At 48.9% G+C, this 18,825-nt stretch overlaps 1 protein-coding gene across 3 annotated transcripts in view; it reads left to right on the top strand.

Moving 5' to 3' along the window:
- Ttc7a (tetratricopeptide repeat domain 7A) overlaps positions 1-18,825 on the top strand; it is a 103,238-nt gene that overhangs the window by 17,759 nt on the left and 66,654 nt on the right. For all 3 annotated transcript variants that reach the window (XM_057764572.1, XM_057764589.1, XM_057764580.1), the window contains 2 exons: positions 7,942-8,072; positions 9,691-9,806. In XM_057764572.1, coding sequence (XP_057620555.1) covers positions 7,942-8,072; positions 9,691-9,806 — 247 coding nt within the window. The remainder of the gene's footprint in view (positions 1-7,941; positions 8,073-9,690; positions 9,807-18,825) is intronic.

The raw sequence follows: 18,825 nt of genomic DNA, 5'->3' as shown, positions 1-18,825 counted from the left end.
AAGGCAAGATGGCCTCACAGGAAGGCGGTCTTGGCCTGGGGAGGCAGAAAGCATGTGGTTTTCCTGTGTTGTGTCCTGGCAGCCCCACAGAAGCAACCTAAAGGAGATGGTTTGTCCTCTGTCATGGAAGGGACAATGTGACAGAGCAGCTTGGTCCATGGCACAGGTGCTTGCTTGTCACACTGTAGCTGATCAAGGAGTAGAGAACTGGACTAGAGTTGACTAGGCTCAAATCCCCGAGGCCCAGCCCTAGTGATTTGTGTCTGGCACCTAGACCTCTTTTGGTAAAGGTTCCACACCTTCTGATGGCACCGCACTATTGGCAAGTGTTCAAACACATGAGCCTGTGAGGCACACGTCACACGCAGCATAGAGCCCCTCTCCTCTGTCCACGAAGCCTTCCCTTGGAAGTCGTTGGGGGTGTGGGTGTAGTTAGGGCTTAGGGCGTGTATTTGAGAAGGCAGCTTGCACACTTGTGTCTACCCTACTAGCAGGGTAGACAGCTGTAACTCAGTCATCAGATGCTCCAGTGACAGATGAGAGAAGATCCTGGGCTTTGGAGAGCCTTGGTGGATGCCGAGGGCAAAGGAAGACGCGAGAGTCTGAGCTAGGCGGAGAGTTAAAGCCAGAGGACCAGCATCCGATCTCGATTCTGGCGCTTGTACCTAAGGGGTCTTGGAATGAATCTGTTCTCCCTGAGTTAGATCTCTGACCTCTGGGCCTGGAGAAAATTGTGTTTACTAGGAGGACATTGTGAGCATCATAGCAAAGCACTTTATAATATTCTGTTTGTTTACTTAGCATGGTTTTTCTGTGAGCTGGTCTTTATCAGTAAGCCCCTGTTTCTCTTTAGATACACTAGGACCTTGGTATCCTTAAATATTTTGAGACATATCCTTCCAGTCTCATTTCATTACAAGTCCATAAGCTATGCGTTGACATCTACTGTTAAAAGTTAATATTTTGCAAGGTGCAGTGATGTTTACCTGCAATCCCAGCTGCTGGGGAGGCTGAGGCAGGGGATTTGCAAATTTGGGCAACACAGAGACCCTGTCTGAAAATTATTTTAAAACTATTTTATGAGAAGCCGGAGAGATGGCTTGGTAGTTGAGAGCATTTGCTGCTCTTGCAGAGGACCTTGAGTCTGTTCTGAGCACGCACACGGTGACTCACCACCACCAGGAGCTCCGGTCCCAGGGGATCGAATGCCCTCTTCTGGTTTCCATAGGCACCAGGCATGCACATACTACATGCAGGCAAAACATATACAGAAAATAAAAATGAATAAATCTTTTAAAAAATGATGTTAGGGCTGGGGATGTTGGTAGAATGGTTACCTGCCTAGCATATACAAAGGCTCGGGTTTGTTCCCCAGCGCCACATAAGACTAGGTTGGTGGCACATCCTTGTATTCTCAGCACTTCGAAGGGGGACCCAGAAGGACCAGAAGTTTATGGTTATCCTTGAGGCTAGCCTGGGATACCTGAGACCAAAAGACAATGTAAAAATTATGTTAAAACACATGCATATACACACATATTATATACATACATATACACATATATGTGGGTTTAATCCCCAATATTAGAGATACATAGGTTCATATATATCATAACAATCCCAAGAGCTGAGCATGGTGGTGTACTTTTGTAATGCCAGCATTTAGGTGGGAGAGGCAAGGGGATCAAGGGTTTGAGGCCATTCTCAGCTGCAGAGCAAGACAGAATTTGCAATACAGAGACCCTGTCTCAAAAAAACCAATGAAAACACAAAGCATGCATTTTCACATTGGTCACATGGCGTTGTGTAATTGTCTCCAGAACTCTTTCTTGTAAAACTGAAACTATGTACCACGCACAATCCTTCCTCTTTTTTTCCCTCCACCCCTCTCCACTCCCACCTCTGGTGATCAGCCTTTTATTTTTGTATTCTATGAATCTGAATTCACTTTATTAGAATTGCATAGCATTTATCTTGCTTGTTTGCTTGTTTCTCTGCGTGTAGCTCTGGAACTCACTTGGTAGAGCAGACTGGCTCTGAACTAAAAGATCCACCTGCTTTTGCCTCCCAAGCGCATGGATTAAAGGTGTGTACTGCCACCACCCGGGTATATTTATCATTTTGTGTTCAGCTGATAAAATTGTACAATCATCTGTCAATGGAAACTTGGAGTATTTCCCTGTTGGGGCTATTATAAATAACAGAACTGTGAATCTGGATATATAAAATTTTCTCAAGGCCCGGATTTCAGTTCTTTTGAGTTTGCCCATAGATCCTGGAGTTGGTAATACCACTTGCTAGCGAGGTGCCCCATACTATTTACTTCCATTTCATAGTCCCACCGTTGCCCACTTTTTTTGTTTATTTTGTTTGTTTATTTTTGTTTTTTCAAGACAGGGTTTCTCTGTGTAACAGCTCTTGCTGCCCTGGAACTCACCTTGTAGATCAGGCTGGCCTCGAATTCACAGAGATCCACTTGCCTCTACCTCCCAAAGGATTGGCCATAGCGCCACCACTGCCCAGAAGTTGCCCACTTTTGAGTGTGATCTGTGACAACCATTGCCCACCTGACGTTCAGGTTAAAGAATAAATTGAGTTTCTTTTCTTCTCCCCAGCCACTCAGGGTGCCCATGCTTGGTAAACCCAAGATCAAACGTCCTCTGTACATGATGTGGTGCCCTTTCACCAGCAGAGTAGGTGAATAGAGAATGTTACCTTTTTTTTTTTTTTTTTTTTTTTTGTGGTCTGCATTCTTTTTTTTTTTTTAAGTCTTTTTTTTTTTATTCTTTTTTACTTAAAATTTCCAACTGCTCCCCGTTTCCCATTTCCCTCCCCCTCCTCCCACATATTGCCCCCTTCCCCCGCTCCCCTCCCCCTATCCCCACTCCACTTCTCCTCCCCCTAAGTCCACTCCCCCTCCCTCTCGATACTGAAGAGCAGTCCAAATTCCCTGCTCTACATGAAGACCAATGAAGGCTGATGAGAAGCCAAGGACAATGGCACTAGGTTTCGATCCTAATACATGAACTGGCTTTGTGGAAGCGTAGCCTGTTTGGATGCTCACCTTCCTGGACCTAGATAGAAGTGGGAGGACCTTGGTCTTCATGTAGAATGTTACCTTTTTAGAGGGAGTTTCTTAGCAAAGGAAACCTCCTTTGCTCTGGACTCCACTTCTGTATCCAGGGCCCAAGGCTTCGAGGCTCCAAGGGTGGGGCTTTTTGGAAGGCCTGCTACAGGGATATAATGATTCATCTCAGACTGAAGGCGTTGCAACCAGCCTGGTGCTAAGGCCAGGGCTGGACCTGGAAAATGTGGAGCTCATGAGTTCTTTAAAAGGGGCCTGTTCCTTGGCTTGTTGATGTTGTTTTCACAGAAAGTCCCCATCGGCCAGGGGACACAGGAAGCCGTGCCAGGGAACTGATGGCTTCCTGCCTAGACCACAGGGTTGGTCCACAGCCATCAGGAACCTTTGGGGTGGGCTCAAGAGCTGCTTGTCTCCCCCTGGACCTGGTGCTGTGCTGTTGTGTAGAGGGACTCATCGGGAGGAGGGAACTCTTAGGGTTGATGTGGGTTTCCAAACACGGTGGACGGGAAGTAGGTCTTCTTAGCAGTTAGACCCCAGGATTTCTGGCTCTGGGAACCTTATTGGTCTTAAGCATGTTGAAAGTTATCTTACAGGAGCTGGAGGGAGATGGCTCAGTGGAAGTGCACTGACTCCTCATCCAGAGGACCCAGGTTCAATTCCCAGCAACCACATGGTGGTTCTCAACCATCTGTAACTTCAATTCCAAGGGATTCAACACCCTCTTCTGGTGTCCCTGGATGTCAGGCACACACATGATGTACAGATATATATAGGCAAAACTCACATACACATAAAATACAAATAAATAAAAAGAAAGGTATCCTGTAGAAGATCACCTCAATGAACACATCTGCTTAACTTCTACCTTATATTTCTTTTTAAAAAGGACATCATCTCCTTATTTTCAAACAAAATTTCCTATTTGTGAGCTCATATAGATTGTAAGTGTATGATTTGACGATTTGAACTCGTCTGAATACCGGCATAGCTGTACAGTTCCTCCACCCTAGGAGGTTTCCCAGCTCCCTTCCCAGCTGACCCTCGCCACCATCTCCCAGGTGACCCTGCTTCTCTTTCGCTAGTACGGTGACTGTCATATAAGTGAAATCATATAGTGTGTACTTTTGGATGGCTTGCTTCATTTGAATATTATAACTTATAAGACGTTATTCTGTGTGTGTTTGCGTATATCCATGTGTGTCTGTGTTTGTGTGCACGTGTGTATTTCATGACTACACGTGTGTGTTCTGCAGATGCATGTGCATGCCAGAGGACAGTCTTGGGTCTATCCTTGAGGCCAGTTAGCATCTTTTGAGACAGGGTCCCAAACTCACCAAATAGTGTCAGGTGAGGGACAGTCTGGAACTCACCAAATAGGTTAGGCTGGCTGACAAAGCCTCAGGGTTCTGCCACAGTTTTTGAGTGGGTTCATCAAGAGCTGTTTGTTTGTTTGTTTGTTTTTTGTAATGGAGGGCAGAACCGCTCCCTGCCAGGCACTAACTGAGCCTGCCTGGCTTTGCTCATCGGGAATAGCACGGTGCCAACCCAGAATAAAAGTATATGAGCAGGAGATACAGGGCTGGTAATTTACAACATTGGTAGTGCTCTTGCCTAGAGCGTGTCTGTCTGGGTTCCATCCCCAGAGCCACGCAGAAAAAAGAAACACAAAGCAGAAATGCAGCTAACATTCTCTGCTGAGTCAGAGGGAGAGGGTGTTAGCAACTTTCCTCAGTGCTGAGACAGAGCCTTGACAACAGCAACTCAAGGAAGGAAGAATCTATTCCAGCTTAAGGTCTGAGCAGAAATCCGTGATGTTAAGGGAAGGAAGGCATTGCTGGTCCCATTACACCCCCAGGCTGTTCTGTAACTGCAGCCCATAGAAGACCCACCCCAAATGTCTTGCCAACATTTGGGGTGGGTCTTTCTACCTCCATTTACCCAGTCCAGAAAATCCTTTTCATATATGTGCTCAGAGTTGTGGATAACATTATCACCTTGCCCATCACTACTGAAAATATTACGGAGGGTCTCTAGAAGGAGGTAGTTTTGCTTTGCGCTTACTAGAAACAGTGGGCTTAGTATCTTGGAAAAGCATGGTGGTAAGCTTTGCCCTGGGGGTAGGGGTGGGGGATGGGGAGGTAGGCAGTAGGGACAATTGTAGCACAGGGAGGAAGGTGGAGGCCCCGTACCAGTGTCCTCAATTCACCTTTGCAGCAGCCAGACCGTGGGGGACTTCAGCAGCCTGAGCAGGAAGTGTGCAGAAGGGAGTCCACTATAGCTCATCTCCTGGTGCCACACGGCTGCTGCCTTGGAGCAGATCCACTCTGTGCCTCATGGAGTTGGCTGGCCCCTGTCACCTGCACTTAGTCTTCTGGGCTGGCCTTCTTGAACAAGTTGTTCTTGTCCTACCTTCTTGCATGGTGGCATGCAGCACACCTGGGAAGGAGGTCTGGGCCAGCTGTAGGAGAGGTCATGGAGCCTGCCACCTGCCTCCTTTTTCTGTTCCTCCTCCCTGGTCCTGCAGTGAAGATCTTTCTGCTCTCCATAGTGAGTCACTTGGCAGACACCATATTGACACTCGTGGCCTGGGTGATTTGGGTCTTTGTGTTGAGCAATGGCCTTCACATTCTGTGCCTACCTTCCCCCAGGCTGAGGTTCCTGGCCTTTGGACGTGGTCACACCCCAGTCTGGCAAGAGAGCGGGGTCACTGAATCTGTATGTGCTGATTATTGTAGCCAAGAAAAACAATGCTAATTTCTTTCCTTGTATTTGCAGAGCACTTTGTACTTTGTGGGCCACAATTGGCTTCTTTTCCCACCGAGGAAGCCTGTGCTTGTCTGGTCCTACTGTGTGTCAGGTGGAGGACAATTGAACACCATTAAACTGGTACTAGGAAGAGCCTACTACCGTCTATTTGGGAGATCATATGAGAAATGAGTATAAGAAACAGTGAGACATGAGAAGTATAAGCCACGACCGAGAGGAGAGAATAGTTGGTTTGTCTGGAAGAACCTCATAGGAGGTGGCATTCGGTACGACAGAGGATGATCAGTAGCTTCATGGACTTGGTGGGGTAGTGAAATCCAGGTGGGAAGCATTGCCCATAGTTGGGAACAGGAAGTTGGGATGGAAGAAGCAGGTAGGGTAAGAAAAGATGTTGGAAAGGTGATCCGGATAGCTCTTGGAGGACATCGGGTGAAGCAAACCTAGTTTAGATCTCCTCTGTAGCAGGAAGCACCCCTGGGGACTTTGGAAAGGTCCCCTTGGAAGCAGTTTGGATTAGAGTGAAGCGAGACCACAGGTAGTAGGCCACTGTGACCACCCGCTGGACACATGCAGCTTAGAGAAGTGGGTGGAGGCTTAGAGGACTGTGTTCTTAATCCTTCCCATGACTAAGTTGTCTTGGGTGTCTGTTACACACAAGGTAACGTGGGGCATGGAGACGAGAGACACACTGGTTCTGCCCATTGGGAAACGCAAGTCCCAGGGGCAATATTCTCTAGTCAGGTCTGCATTAGCTGCCAGCAGCAGAAATGGTTCAGTAAACTGACTTTGACAAAGCAAAGAAAGGAAAAAAGAGCGTATGTGGGTGGGTGGATGTTGGCTCGTACATGGACTTTTCTAGAGGTCGAGCTTCTGAGAAGGTGGCCATCCCAACACTATTTTGGAATCTGCACTTTTCTGATATGTCTGATCATTATTCTATGTGGGCTTTCTCTCTCCCCACCCCCAACAGTCTAAGAATGCTTTTCCTTCTTTGTCTTTTGCAGATTGGTTTATTAACTTTTCTTTGACCCTTGGAGCTATATGCTTAACTAATTTAAAGACATTTTAGCTGTGGCAAAGAAAATTACATGACATAAAATTTTATTTTAATGTATGCAGTTGAGTAGTGTCGTTTATATTCACTCTGTGTGGACATTATTTTGTTTGGTTGGTTTTGTTTTTTGTTTTCTTGAGATGAGGTCTTAGTAAATTTTCTCAGGTAGTTCTCAGACTCATGATCCTCCTGTCACAGAATTAAGTACAGCCTGAGTACTAAGATTATAAGCATGTGTCACCCAGTATGGCTAGATATAAAACAGGTTTTTTAAAGATTTATTTATTTTATGTGTATAAATGTTTTGCCTGCATGTATGTCTATGTGCTGTGTGCATGCATGCCTGATGCTCACTGAGGTAAGAAGAGGGCATTGGCTCCCCTGGAACTGGAGTTACAGAACATTGTGAGATGCCATACAGCTTTTTGGAAGAGCAACAAATGCTCCTAATTGAAGAGCCAATTTCTTTAGCCCAAGACATTTTTGAAGGCAGATTTTTCTCTAGCATTTCCAGGCTAGCCGCTGTCACCCATTTAACAGTGCCAGTGAGATGAGTAGCCATTAGGAGACTGGTTCCTATTGGCCCACATGGAGCCGTGTTGCTACCCGTAGTTTGTCACCATGAAGGGTGGTCAGAGGAAAATCGGGTTGTCACTGCTGAAAGACAGGGTCAGATCCGCAGGTATCCACTGCAAGCAGATAGCATGTCAACACGGATAACTGCCTGGAGATGAGCGGTGAGCTCCACGGGACTGATCGTCTGCTGGACTTGTGCAATGGGCAGGGGCGGCACGGTAGGACCATGATGGGGGCACATGATGATGTGGGGCCCCAGTGCCTTTTCTTGGCTCATTGCTTGCTCCCAGCTGCTGCTAACACCACTGTTGCTCCAGCTTCCCCTTCCCTCCGTGGACCTCAGCCTCCCACTGGCTGCTCCATGTCATGCATCCCCTCAGATGCACCTACCCTGTGCCCGTGAAAGATCTGGAGTCCAGGCCTAAGCAGGGCAGGTCTGAGGCTCTCTGTTTCTCCGCAGGCCTCTCCCTGGAACGCCTGCCCAACTCCATCGCCTCCCACATCCGCCTGACAGAGCGGGAGGAAGAAGTGGTTGCCTGTTTTGAGAGGGCCTCCTGGGTGGCTCAGGTGTTCCTGCAGGAGCTGGAGAAGGTGAGCTGGGAATAGGGGTGCTATACAAGCAGCTGCTCTCTCTTGACCACAAACTGGGTACTAGAAGAAGGCACCTCCGCTCCCGACATGCCACTCTTTTGGTTGGAGAACTCATCATGGTGCCCTGGTTCTGTTAGGGACTCTACCACAGGGGAGACTTTTAATAAATAAGTGGGTCCGTGTCACGCGAGAACCCCATGGTGAGCTCTGTGTGCCAGCCAGATGTGACAGCCTGTTTATGTATTCACTTGATCGCTCCTCACAGCAGCCCTGGGCCAGAGGTGTCACAGGCAGTCCTGTAGTAAATGAAGTTTAGAGAGATCAAACCCTAGCTGTGTTGGGAGCTCCTGGACAGCACAGGGCCATGCTGACTCTTGCCCTTTGTCATCCGTCCCTGCTTCCTGGCACCTCAGGAGAGCTTTGCTGAAGTCCAGGGAAGATGGGCTGTGGTGCCCATTCTCCAAACTTTTCAGAGGTGGACAGAGGCATGAGCCGGATCTGAGCAAGTTCTCAGCCCCACAGTTCCAGCCTTCCCATGGTGGGCCTGTCTTAACTGCACAGGGCATCAACCCCCAGTGCGCCTCGTGGGGGATCTCAGCTCCACCCTGTATTGAGGAACTACTTTCATGTCATGCCGTGCTCTGAAGGCTTTACGTGCATCTGTCACTTAACCCCCAGTGAGGGGATACAATAGGTGCTTCTATTATTCCCACTTTATAGACGAAGAGTCAGGATTAGAGAGAAGTTACACAGCCTCCCGAGTTTGCAGTCAATGAGCAGCATTGGCAGGGACTCCAGGGCATAATCTCTAACTTTTGTGTGTAGCTTTGTGGTAGGCAAGTAGAAATTATGTTATGTGGACATTTAGTCAATGTGAGATAGAAGGTTCCCCCTCACCCCACCTTCGAGACAGGATTTCTCTGTGTAGCCCTGACTGTTCTGGAACTCTCTCTCTGTGGACCAGGCTGGCCATGAACTCAGAAATCCGCCTGCCTCTTTCTCCTTAGTGCTGGGATTAAAGGCATGCACCACCACCGCCCAGCAGATAGAGGGTTCTTTAGCAGAGTGAGTTAGAATTGGTGCATGAAGGAAGGGGTGGATGGGAACTGAGACGATAGCCAAGCATCTTTGTGTAAATGGCAGAGTTAGCCGCCACCTGTTCTCAGAATTGGCCCTTCTAGAATAGTCTACGTTGGGCCAATCGTGTATTAATCAAGAGACCTTTGACCCCGGTGCTATTGACTTTTGAATCTGGAATCTTCTTTGCTATGAGAGCCACCCTAGTATTATATGATTTTAGCAGCTCACACCCCAAATTGGAACAACCCGATGTCCTCTGAGGGCCAAATCGCCCTGCCACGGAGCCTCTTGACTTGGTTGGCTATCAAGAAAAGAGGCGAGATTACAATCAGGCCTCAGTACCCATTTTCTGGCAGAGGCTGCTCAGAGATTTGGTTGAGCTGCCCCTCACAAAGGTCACTGGGATCGCTGATGGACAGCTATGTCAGGAGCTCCTTCCACTTCTCATTTTCATGGACATCATGCGCTTTCCCCCGATGTCCTGGCAAGCCTCCTCTGAACTCTTGAATGACGCTGTACCTTTCCTCTTCCTCCACAGACTTCAAACAACAGCGCGTCTCGGCACCTAAAAGGCAGCCCCTCAGCTGACTATGAACTCACTTACTTCTTGGAAGCTGCCCTCCAGAGTGCATATGTGAAGAACCTGAAGAAAGGGTAGGTGCTGTTGGTCTAGGAAGCCCTGGATGCTTCTCTCTGGGCCTGGGCTTTCCACACCTGCCTTACTCGGTTCCGGCTGTTTTCCTGTGCATGTGTGCATGTGTACACACACGCATGTGTGTGCACTCTCCTAGAGAACTACTTAGAGCTGGCTTGCTTGGGTCATGCCCATGTCGGATGGGGTGTTCAGAAGGCCATGTCGTAGGAACAGTTGAAGTAGTAAAACCTGGGCATGAACAGGAGGAGCCCAGACAGGCATGTGTGGAGAACCAGGAATGATTCTCTTCAGAGGGACCAATGGGAGCCCCAGACCTGGAAGCTGGTACTGAGGGCAGGGGCTCACCAGCCAGTACCCACTGGGTGGTGGTCACTGTGAAGTTATAGGCAAAGTCATTTTATTTTTCTTAGCCTGGTTCTTGCTTACTTAAATTTTCAATGGATCATAAGGCGTGAAGGGCGGAGAGGGTGAAAACATCCTTTTGAGGAGCCATTGTCAAAGAGGGAGCGGAAGCTTGCGGCCCAAAATGTCAATCTTCGTCATCTGTTTCTGTGAATAATGAGGGGGTGGCTGGTGTTCTGTGCCAGGCTGAGAGTGGTGGCTTCTAAAGTGTGGTGGGTGATCCTTTTAAGTGAGCTGTAGAATCAGGAGGGCACCCTACAGGCAAGCATGACTCAGAGGTGAGCCTGCAGGCTTCTGTGTAGGTGGAGGTAGGGGTTCCTGGCTGTCCCTGCAGCAGAGATTTGGGGCTTCCTCAGCTCCTTGGCATCATTACAGTCTCCTCTGGACACTGGATTGGGGCTAGATGATGTCACTGACGGGACTTGTGTACTGAGTGCAGCCTGTTTCCATGGAAGAGACAGCATGTCTTATGTCTCCCCTCCCCTCCCTCATCCTCACAGCCAGCCAGTAGATATTACGAAGATATTACCTCTCTTTCAAGGTGACCAAGGGTCAGATCATGGTCACATGACTTCCTTCTCACAGGGACTCTAAAGTCCTTGTGTCATTTTTGGTATGACACATTCTAGAAAGTGTCACTTTGTTCTTATCATTTAGTCTGCGTTTGAGCAGATCGATTCCTGCACATGGCATCTGTTTAGTTAGAAAACCAAACACTGCTTTTCTCTACTCTTGTTCTCAACACAGACTACATCTGTGATAAAAGGTGGGGTTTCCCCTCACTCTGGCCGAGCTCTGTAGGGGGTGTCCCTTACAATTTAGTTCAATCTTGACATTAACCAATAGGCTCAGAACCGTAAGACTGTCAGTCTACTCACAAAGCAGGTGCCAGGTCACCCAAAACTTTTGTCTCACTTAGCTGCAAACTACAGCTTCTATGACCTGTTTCTAGGTTCAGTGATTTGCTAGATCAGTCCACAGACGTAGGGATGGTTCGTTTCCTAGATTACCTGCTTCTCACACAGTGGTCCAGAGGAGATGCAGTGGCAGGGCCCGGAGGCTCCATGCCATCTCTACGAGTCACCCGCTGTGTGTCCTGCTGCCTGAAAACTCCCTAGACCTGGTGCTTTGGGATGTTCTGTTGTGACACCAGCATCCTAATAGGTGCTCACTTATGGTTGTTATCCACAATGCCTTGAGGCAGGCATGGCCCTTCCCGCTGTTTCACAAGCAAGGAAAACAGATTTGGAGAGTTTGGGGACTTGCCCGTGGTCACACAGACTCTGGCAGCAGAGTGTGGATTCTCTCCCAAGGATAGTGCCTTTAGGACTGTACTTCAAACCCTGGTGCCCTGCCAGACATGAGGAATGTACAGAGGTAAACTGTTTCTACCTGGGTACCCTATATTCTGTTCAGGAATTCTTGTGGTATCCCTATCACCAAGCGTCGGGGGCGTAGGTCTCCCCAAGGCCCAGGCCACATGCTTACCCATATCCATCTCAGCTTCTTCTACCTCCCAGGAGTGGCTTCACAGAGCCAAGCTCCAAAATCTGGGAAAGAACTCCACTTTTGTTCCAGGTACTGAGGACAGAGTTCAGAGGCATCCCTCATCTGGAAAGTGCAGCTCTGTGCAGGGACATTTGGTTGAGCTGGGACACCCTTGTTAGGAACAATGGTCCCCTGCTGTGCTGGAGGCCCAGGGCACTTGGAGCACCCATACACCAAGTGATACCTACAAACAAGGGTTCGAGGTCAAATGAGGTCTAGAGAACTTTACAGCCTTTGCCTCTTCCGAGAGGTTTGGTCTCTGTCTCAAAAGTCTATATGTCTTTCAACTCATTGTTTCCTAAGCTTCTGTGGCCAGAACCCCTTCCCAAAGATTGGCCATTCCTAGTTTCTGAGTCTCTATGTAGGGCCTAGCTAAAGCCTGCTGTTCCCAGCCACAGGCCATGGGTCGCTGTGTGTCTGTGCCCACCTAGCCCTGGGTTGACTTCAGGAGCGTGAACTCAGCCATATTCCCCTCCACTCCTACAGTAGGCAACTTCCTGAGAGTGAAAGGTGGCCAGGAACAAGAGAGGCTCACATCCCCAGCAGCATGTACATTAGCATCTCATTGGTTTTAGAAGGGGGGAGATAAATCGATATGTAGGTATATGTAGGTGGACTTTTCTGTCCCACCAGCTGCTCCCTAAATAACCACACAGAAACTCATTATTAATTATAAATGCTCAACTGAGCGCTTAGGCTTGTCTCCAGCCTGCTCTTACGACTTAAATTAACCCATTCCTATCATCTATGTGCTGCCCTGAGGCTTGTTTACCTCATTTATGAACTTTCCATGTTGCCTCTTCCTGGTCTGGCTCACAACTCTTATGACTCCCTGACTCTGCCCTTTCTTTTTCCTAACGTTCTCTCTGCCCCCCAAATCCTGCCTAGCCATTGGCCGATCAGCTTTTCATTAACAATGAGAGCAACACATCTTCACAGTGTACCGGAGGATTATTCCACTCGTGTGTGTTAGAAAACACACCCAGCAGACCTCAAGATATCCCTGGTGATTATCCAGGGCAGGGGCCTCAGGTTTTCTCTGTCAGTGAGAGGTGAAAGGTTGAGCTGACTACCAGCGTTGACCAATCATGGCTGTGTAATGGCCTTTGTAAAAATCGACCGCCCTTGCTGCAGCCAGTGCTTGTGAGGCCATGAATGTGTCCCCTCTCCAAACCTGTTTTCCTTGCTTGTGAAATAGCAAGGAGGACCATGCCTGCCTCATAGCATTATGGGTATTAAACCCACAAACCAGACTGCTGGTTCACGACTTCTTGGACCATCAAAACCAGGAACATTGTCGCTGGTTTTAGTATTTTTTTTTTCGTTTAGTTTATGGTTGAATAAACTGCTAGCCTAGGTATAAATTTTACACTTTTAATTTTTCTTATTTTAGACTCGTGAATAAAGGCCAGGCAGTATGGTGTCCCTATTTAACCACAGATGTGGTTAAATGCCCAGACAGTTACTATTCAGGGTGGGGCTGCCCACAGCCCTGGACTCCCCAGACCACCTGTGGCTATGGAGGGGACCCAGAGTACACAGAGGCACTGAGGAGCCCAGCTGTCCCCACCCACTGCCACATCTGTTTTTATGTTCTGGTGCTTTTTGAGTTGACAGTCATAGGTTTCAGAGACACAATCTGGTTCCTGTTTTCACTGCCTAGAGACTGTGGCTTGGGTCTGCCATTGTCCTGGCCTTGCTGTGTCTGAGAGGCTTTCTGACACCCCTCCACTCAGGAGCGTTTCTAGTGGCTGGGTAGAAGTCCTCAAGGGTGAGGAAAGATGATGGCACCTTGAGACCCCTGCCTTGGAGCATTGCGGGAAGGTCAGGGTCATTTGTTTAAGGCTGTCATTTGTATGAAGCCCCGTGTGAGCCTGCACAGCAGATGGGCATCGCCTGTTTCTGTAAATAAAGCTGTCACCAGAACAGCCACACTCATTCATTCATTTGTGAATCGTCTCTCTGCACACACCCTGTGTTTATCATTCTGGGGGTAGAGGTGGTGGTAGTACTGGTGTTTCAAGACAGAGTCTCACTGTGTAGCCCTGACTGTCCTGGAACTCCCTATGTAGACCAGGCTGGCCTCGAACTCACAGAGATGTGGCCTCTGCCTCCTGAGTGCTGGGATTTAAAGGCATGTGCCACTACGCCCAGCTTATATTTACCATCTATATTTGTAGACAACTTACTGACCCCTAAGTAGAACTTAGGAGTCTCCAGGAGCCTCAGGACACAAGGTTGTTCTTATATATGGAGGTCTTGTGGAATAAAACTTGTAGGATAGGGACAGGTCTAATTTCTCTCTCCAACCGTTCATTTAGTAAATAATTCTTCTAATAATTTGTACTACTTAAAATACATGCTGAATTTCCACCAGACACTTTTTTGTTGTTGTTGTTGTTGGTTTTTTTTTGTTTTGTTTTTTTTGTTTTTCAAGACAGGGTTTCTTTGTATAGCCCTGGTTGTCCTGGAACTCACTCTGTAGACCAGGCTGGCTTCAAACTCAGAGATCCACCTGCCTCTGTTTCCCGAGTGTTGGGATTAAAGGAATGAACCCGGCTAGTCAGATACTAGTTAAATACTTTGTTTGCATAGTTTAGTCCTTCCGACAGCTCTCTGAGATCATAGTTAGTATCTCTACTTCTCATATGAGAAACAGAGGCAGAGAACAAAAGTAACTTTGTCTTGGCTGGAGCTATCAGCTCATGGATCTGTCTGATTGACATTTGGAGCCTGCCTTCCTTTTGAACTCTATGCAGCCAAGACTGATCTTGAACTTCCAATCTTTCCATCTCTGCATCCTGAGTGTCAGCCTTAATAGGTGTGTGCCACACAGCCAGTTTATGTGGTGCTGTGATCGAACCTGCGGTTTACACGTGTCGAGTGAGTACTCTACCAACCCAGCTGCAGCCACAGCCCGTAGCTGCCCAGCGCTGCCCCTAGCAGAAGTCCTCTGACTGTGACCTTGCCCAGCCCTCCAAAGCTAGCAGCTTGGTGGTGGTTTCCCAGAGCCTGCGCACGCTTGGCTGATGCTGGGCACCTGCTGTGAAAAGTCAGTGGGCGCTAGAGAAAGTCACGAGCGAGCGTGTGGACTGGGAATCAGAGGCCGAGGTTTCCTTTACTCTGTCTCTACTCCCTCTGCTCTTCGTCCTCTGCCATCCAGGGACTGTGAGGGCTCAGTGAGAGGGAAGGAACAGGCTTTATCTGCTGTTTACCCTCCCCCCACACACACACCATGCCGCCCTCTCTCTCCACCCCACCCCCATCTTCTGCAGGCGTAGAGAGGTCAAAGTATCAAGGACAGCCAGGAGGGAAAGAGAATTTGGTTTTTCAGGCGTCTGGTGTTTTTCTGTTCTGTCTGACTGGGCTCCCACCTCTTCATCACTCCCCCCAGGGCACATTTCAGTCCCAGAAGCCGAGATACTAGCTCCACCCTGGCCACAGCACATCAAGCGGAATGGAAATTAATCATCACTTCTTGCCAAGTAAACAGCCCAAATGTTTAAAGTCTCCGAGTGTGGGCAGAAGTCCCCAGGACACATGGTAGTTACTCTGTCCCCTGTCGGTTCCCTGTGCCTCACACAGGCCAGACATGACCCCTGAATTTACAGACAGATTTAAAGCAGGGTCGCAGTGCTCTGGGCTCACCCGGTGACAGGTTATTCCTCAGAACCCTTTCTCATACTAATAGCTCATATTTGCTTATCGCATGAAAGGCAGAAGGGGGTTGCCCTTCTGTGTAGTCCTCTGATGGAAGCACAGATACAGTCCCCATCTTCCCAATGAAGAGGGAAGGAACTTGTCTGGAGTCATAGGCCATTAGGTGGCAAAGCCTTGGAAGCAGGCACATCACCTGCGTCCATACGACCCCTCCACCTACGGAGGGATCGCTCACTACCTAATCCCAGCCCAGCATAGCCTGCCCACAGTAGGTCTGTATCAGTGACCTTTGTAATTACATGTTGTCATTGTCCTTTGGTTAAAGTACAAAGGTTGGGGAACCACTGGTTCTAATTTTGTTCTTAAATATATTAGTCTCCTTAGCCCATAGTTTTTCTGCCTCACTGTTTTTTGTGTTAATTTGGGGGATGGTCTGGGCCATGGTAGGTTTTATCAACATCTCTATCTCTGGCCTTTTATCCTTTAGATGCCAGAAGCTTTTCCACCAAGAATGACGACCAAAAATACATTCCCAGGCAATGGTGAATGCCGGGGTGGGAAGGAGTTCAGAAGGTTCTAGAGTAGAGGGCTGGCTGGATTGCATTTATAGTTGGTTAAATGACAGCCCTGCACATCTGAGTTTGTGGGGTCTGGAAGGTAAGAGACGTCCTTGCCGGTGTGCAGGAGGATTCCAGACCAGGGGGAGAACACTTGTAAGGGCCGAGACAGCCCAGAGACCAGCCCAGGCAGCTCATTCCCAAAGAGCCCTGTATCCGCGGTGTGTAACGAGCCTTCCTGTGTCCCGCCAACTCCCAAATAATAACATGGAGACTTATTATTAATTATTAAAGCTTGGTCTTTAGCTCAGGCTTGTCTCAACTAGCTCTCATAGTGTAATTAACCCATTTATATTAATCTGTGTTCTACCATGTGGCATTATTTCTCTTCCCTCTTGCACCTCCTGTTTCCTCCCTGTGTCTGGCTGGCGACTCTGCCTTTCTTCTTCCCAGTGTCTTCTCTGTCCCCAGAAGTCCCGCCTAACCAACCTCTTCCTACCTCGCTACTGGCCATTCAATTCCTTATTAAAGGAATCAGAAGCGGCCTTGGCAAAGATGCATCTTCACAGTGTAGACAGATGTGCCCCAGCAGCTATGGATGTAGCATCTTCACAGTGTAGACAAATGTGCCCCAGCAGCTTGGATGGACCTGTGTACAGGTTTGGGCAGGGCCCAAGCCAGCAGGAGGTGGACTGCTGCCTGGGATGGGGTGGACTGCAGGAGTGGCTGAGTCCTGGGAGAGGGGCCTCTGCTGAGAAAGAGGTGGGGCCAGACTGAGCAGCCTCCTGGTCCCCACAAAACACCCACCTCAGCAAAGGCTTCCCCTGCCAAGCCAAAGATTTGATATTGTTCCTGAGACTGCTCTTGTCTACTCACACAGTGGGTGGCATTCACTGGATCCCCAGTTTCCCTTTTATTCTGAGGTTCCTGAAACCTAGGCCTTTTTCATGCTGGCTAAGTCTGAGACCGGTGCCCAGTTAATCATGGACCTGAGTGACATTCCCTTTTTCCAGAGGCCTTGCCCTGTTTATTTAGCAGCTAATTCCTCCAGGTGACTCCTGACCTTTGTGCTGTGGTGATATTGTTCCTACCTAAGTTAATGTAAAAAGGCCCTGTGAACAGGATAATGGCCAAGAAGCCTGGGGACCGTCACTTCCCCACCTCAGCCACTAGAGGGCAGGCGTGGATTCCAGTTGGATCCTGGCCCCAAGCAGTTCTGTGGCAGCTGGGCCTCCAGGAGAATGAATGCTGGACCCAGAATTCTGCCTATTGAGGATCAAGAAGGAGCTTGGGTCTCCCAGAAGCAGCTTCAGGAGTGAGGCAGGGGAGAGGTAACGCAATGTGAACCAAGAGAGCTGGTGACCCCATCAGTGCTCCGACCACAGTGGTTCTGAGGGTCCCCGGCACCTGCCAAGAACGGGAACTGGAGCTGACTCTGTTCCTTCATGCAGTGTGGGCAAAGGGCTGTTTCTCTTTGGTTTGGTGTTCCCGTCCTTCTCCCTAGAGCCCATTCTCTGCTCAGGGTTGGGGTGAGTTTGAGTCAAGTGGGCTGTGTGCTTTTTGCTTATTCTTTATAATACATTGTTTTAATTACTAAGGCAACATCTACTTTACACTGCATTCCAACCAAGAGAGAAAGGAGTGTGTTCCAAGGGAACCACCTCCCGCCCACTCCTGGCTAGGCGGCTCCTTTAGTCCTGTAGTCAGTCAGTCAATCAGTCAATCCCCTCCCCCCAAGTTGCCCTACTTTGTCTGCCAGGGGCTGATCTGAGAGCAGAGTGTCACTTTAGATTACTGATGGCAATGCTGTCTGGTTCCCGGTGGCCACATGCATACGTGTATCTGCAGGGCCTGCAAGGCTGTCTGGTTCTTGGCAGCCACATGCATATGTGTATCTGCAGGGCCTGCAATGCTGTCTGGTTCTCGGCAGCCACATGCATACGTGTATCTGCAGGGCCTGCAGTGCTGTCTGGTTCTCGGCAGCCACGTGCATACGTGTATCTGCAGGGCCTGGCAGAAGGGAGCAGCACTGTTATCAGTGGGGTCCAGGGACCTAAAAGGTTCAACACCCCAGTATTCTGTGTTGTGCTTTGCTCTGGGGGGCAGGCTTCTCTTCAGGCACAGCTCTTATTTGTCCTTGTGCCCACTCACACGACCTTCCCCAGCTCGCTGGAGAAGAAAACTCACTGCCTGGGTGAACTTCCCATCCAACATCCCTGTTTTCCATGCTCGGCCTGACTATGAAGGTAGAAATTTCGACTTTGAGGCAGATGATTTGTGTCTGTGGTGAAAATGAACAGCTTGTGTAACTGCTGAACTTTACCTGGCCTCGTCCTCGGTGACTGGGGTCTACCATTTTGTCACGCTCCTCTGGGTACTTGACTAGAAATCTCTGGTGTACAGGGCCAGCCGTCAGATGGGGACCTACATTAGGACTGTGTGTACCACTCTCCTCTCAATCAGTTCTATCTAATGTATCATTTTATTTCAAATCAACGCCCTTGTACTTAAGCTCCTACTGTGTACAAAACCCTTGCGATGAGTTCCTAGAAAGCCAGGAGCGGTTGATTTAGCAGCCCACGGCTGCCTGTATGCAAGGCCATGGGTGAGCTGCGCATTCGCTCAGCCTCTCCTCATCTATGCCACAGTGACTCACTGGCTGCCAGTTGCAAGCAGGGTCACTGACCGTGTACTTAGCATGCAGAAGGCACTTTGTGGTGGCACAGTGACCTGAGTCCCAGGAGTTCTGGAGCTCAGATGGCCAGGAGAGGGAAGTGTAGCGGTGGTCGCGGGGTCTCGGAGCTGAAAGTGCTGTGTCAGCCTATGGCCTTGTGCAGGTAATGCCCAGAAA

The sequence above is a fragment of the Chionomys nivalis genome, chromosome 1 (assembly GCF_950005125.1).
Source record: "Chionomys nivalis chromosome 1, mChiNiv1.1, whole genome shotgun sequence".
NCBI classification, from domain to species: Eukaryota; Metazoa; Chordata; class Mammalia; order Rodentia; family Cricetidae; genus Chionomys; species Chionomys nivalis.
The sequence above is the reverse complement of the archived record's forward strand: the minus strand, read 5'-3'. Positions and strand labels throughout refer to the sequence as shown.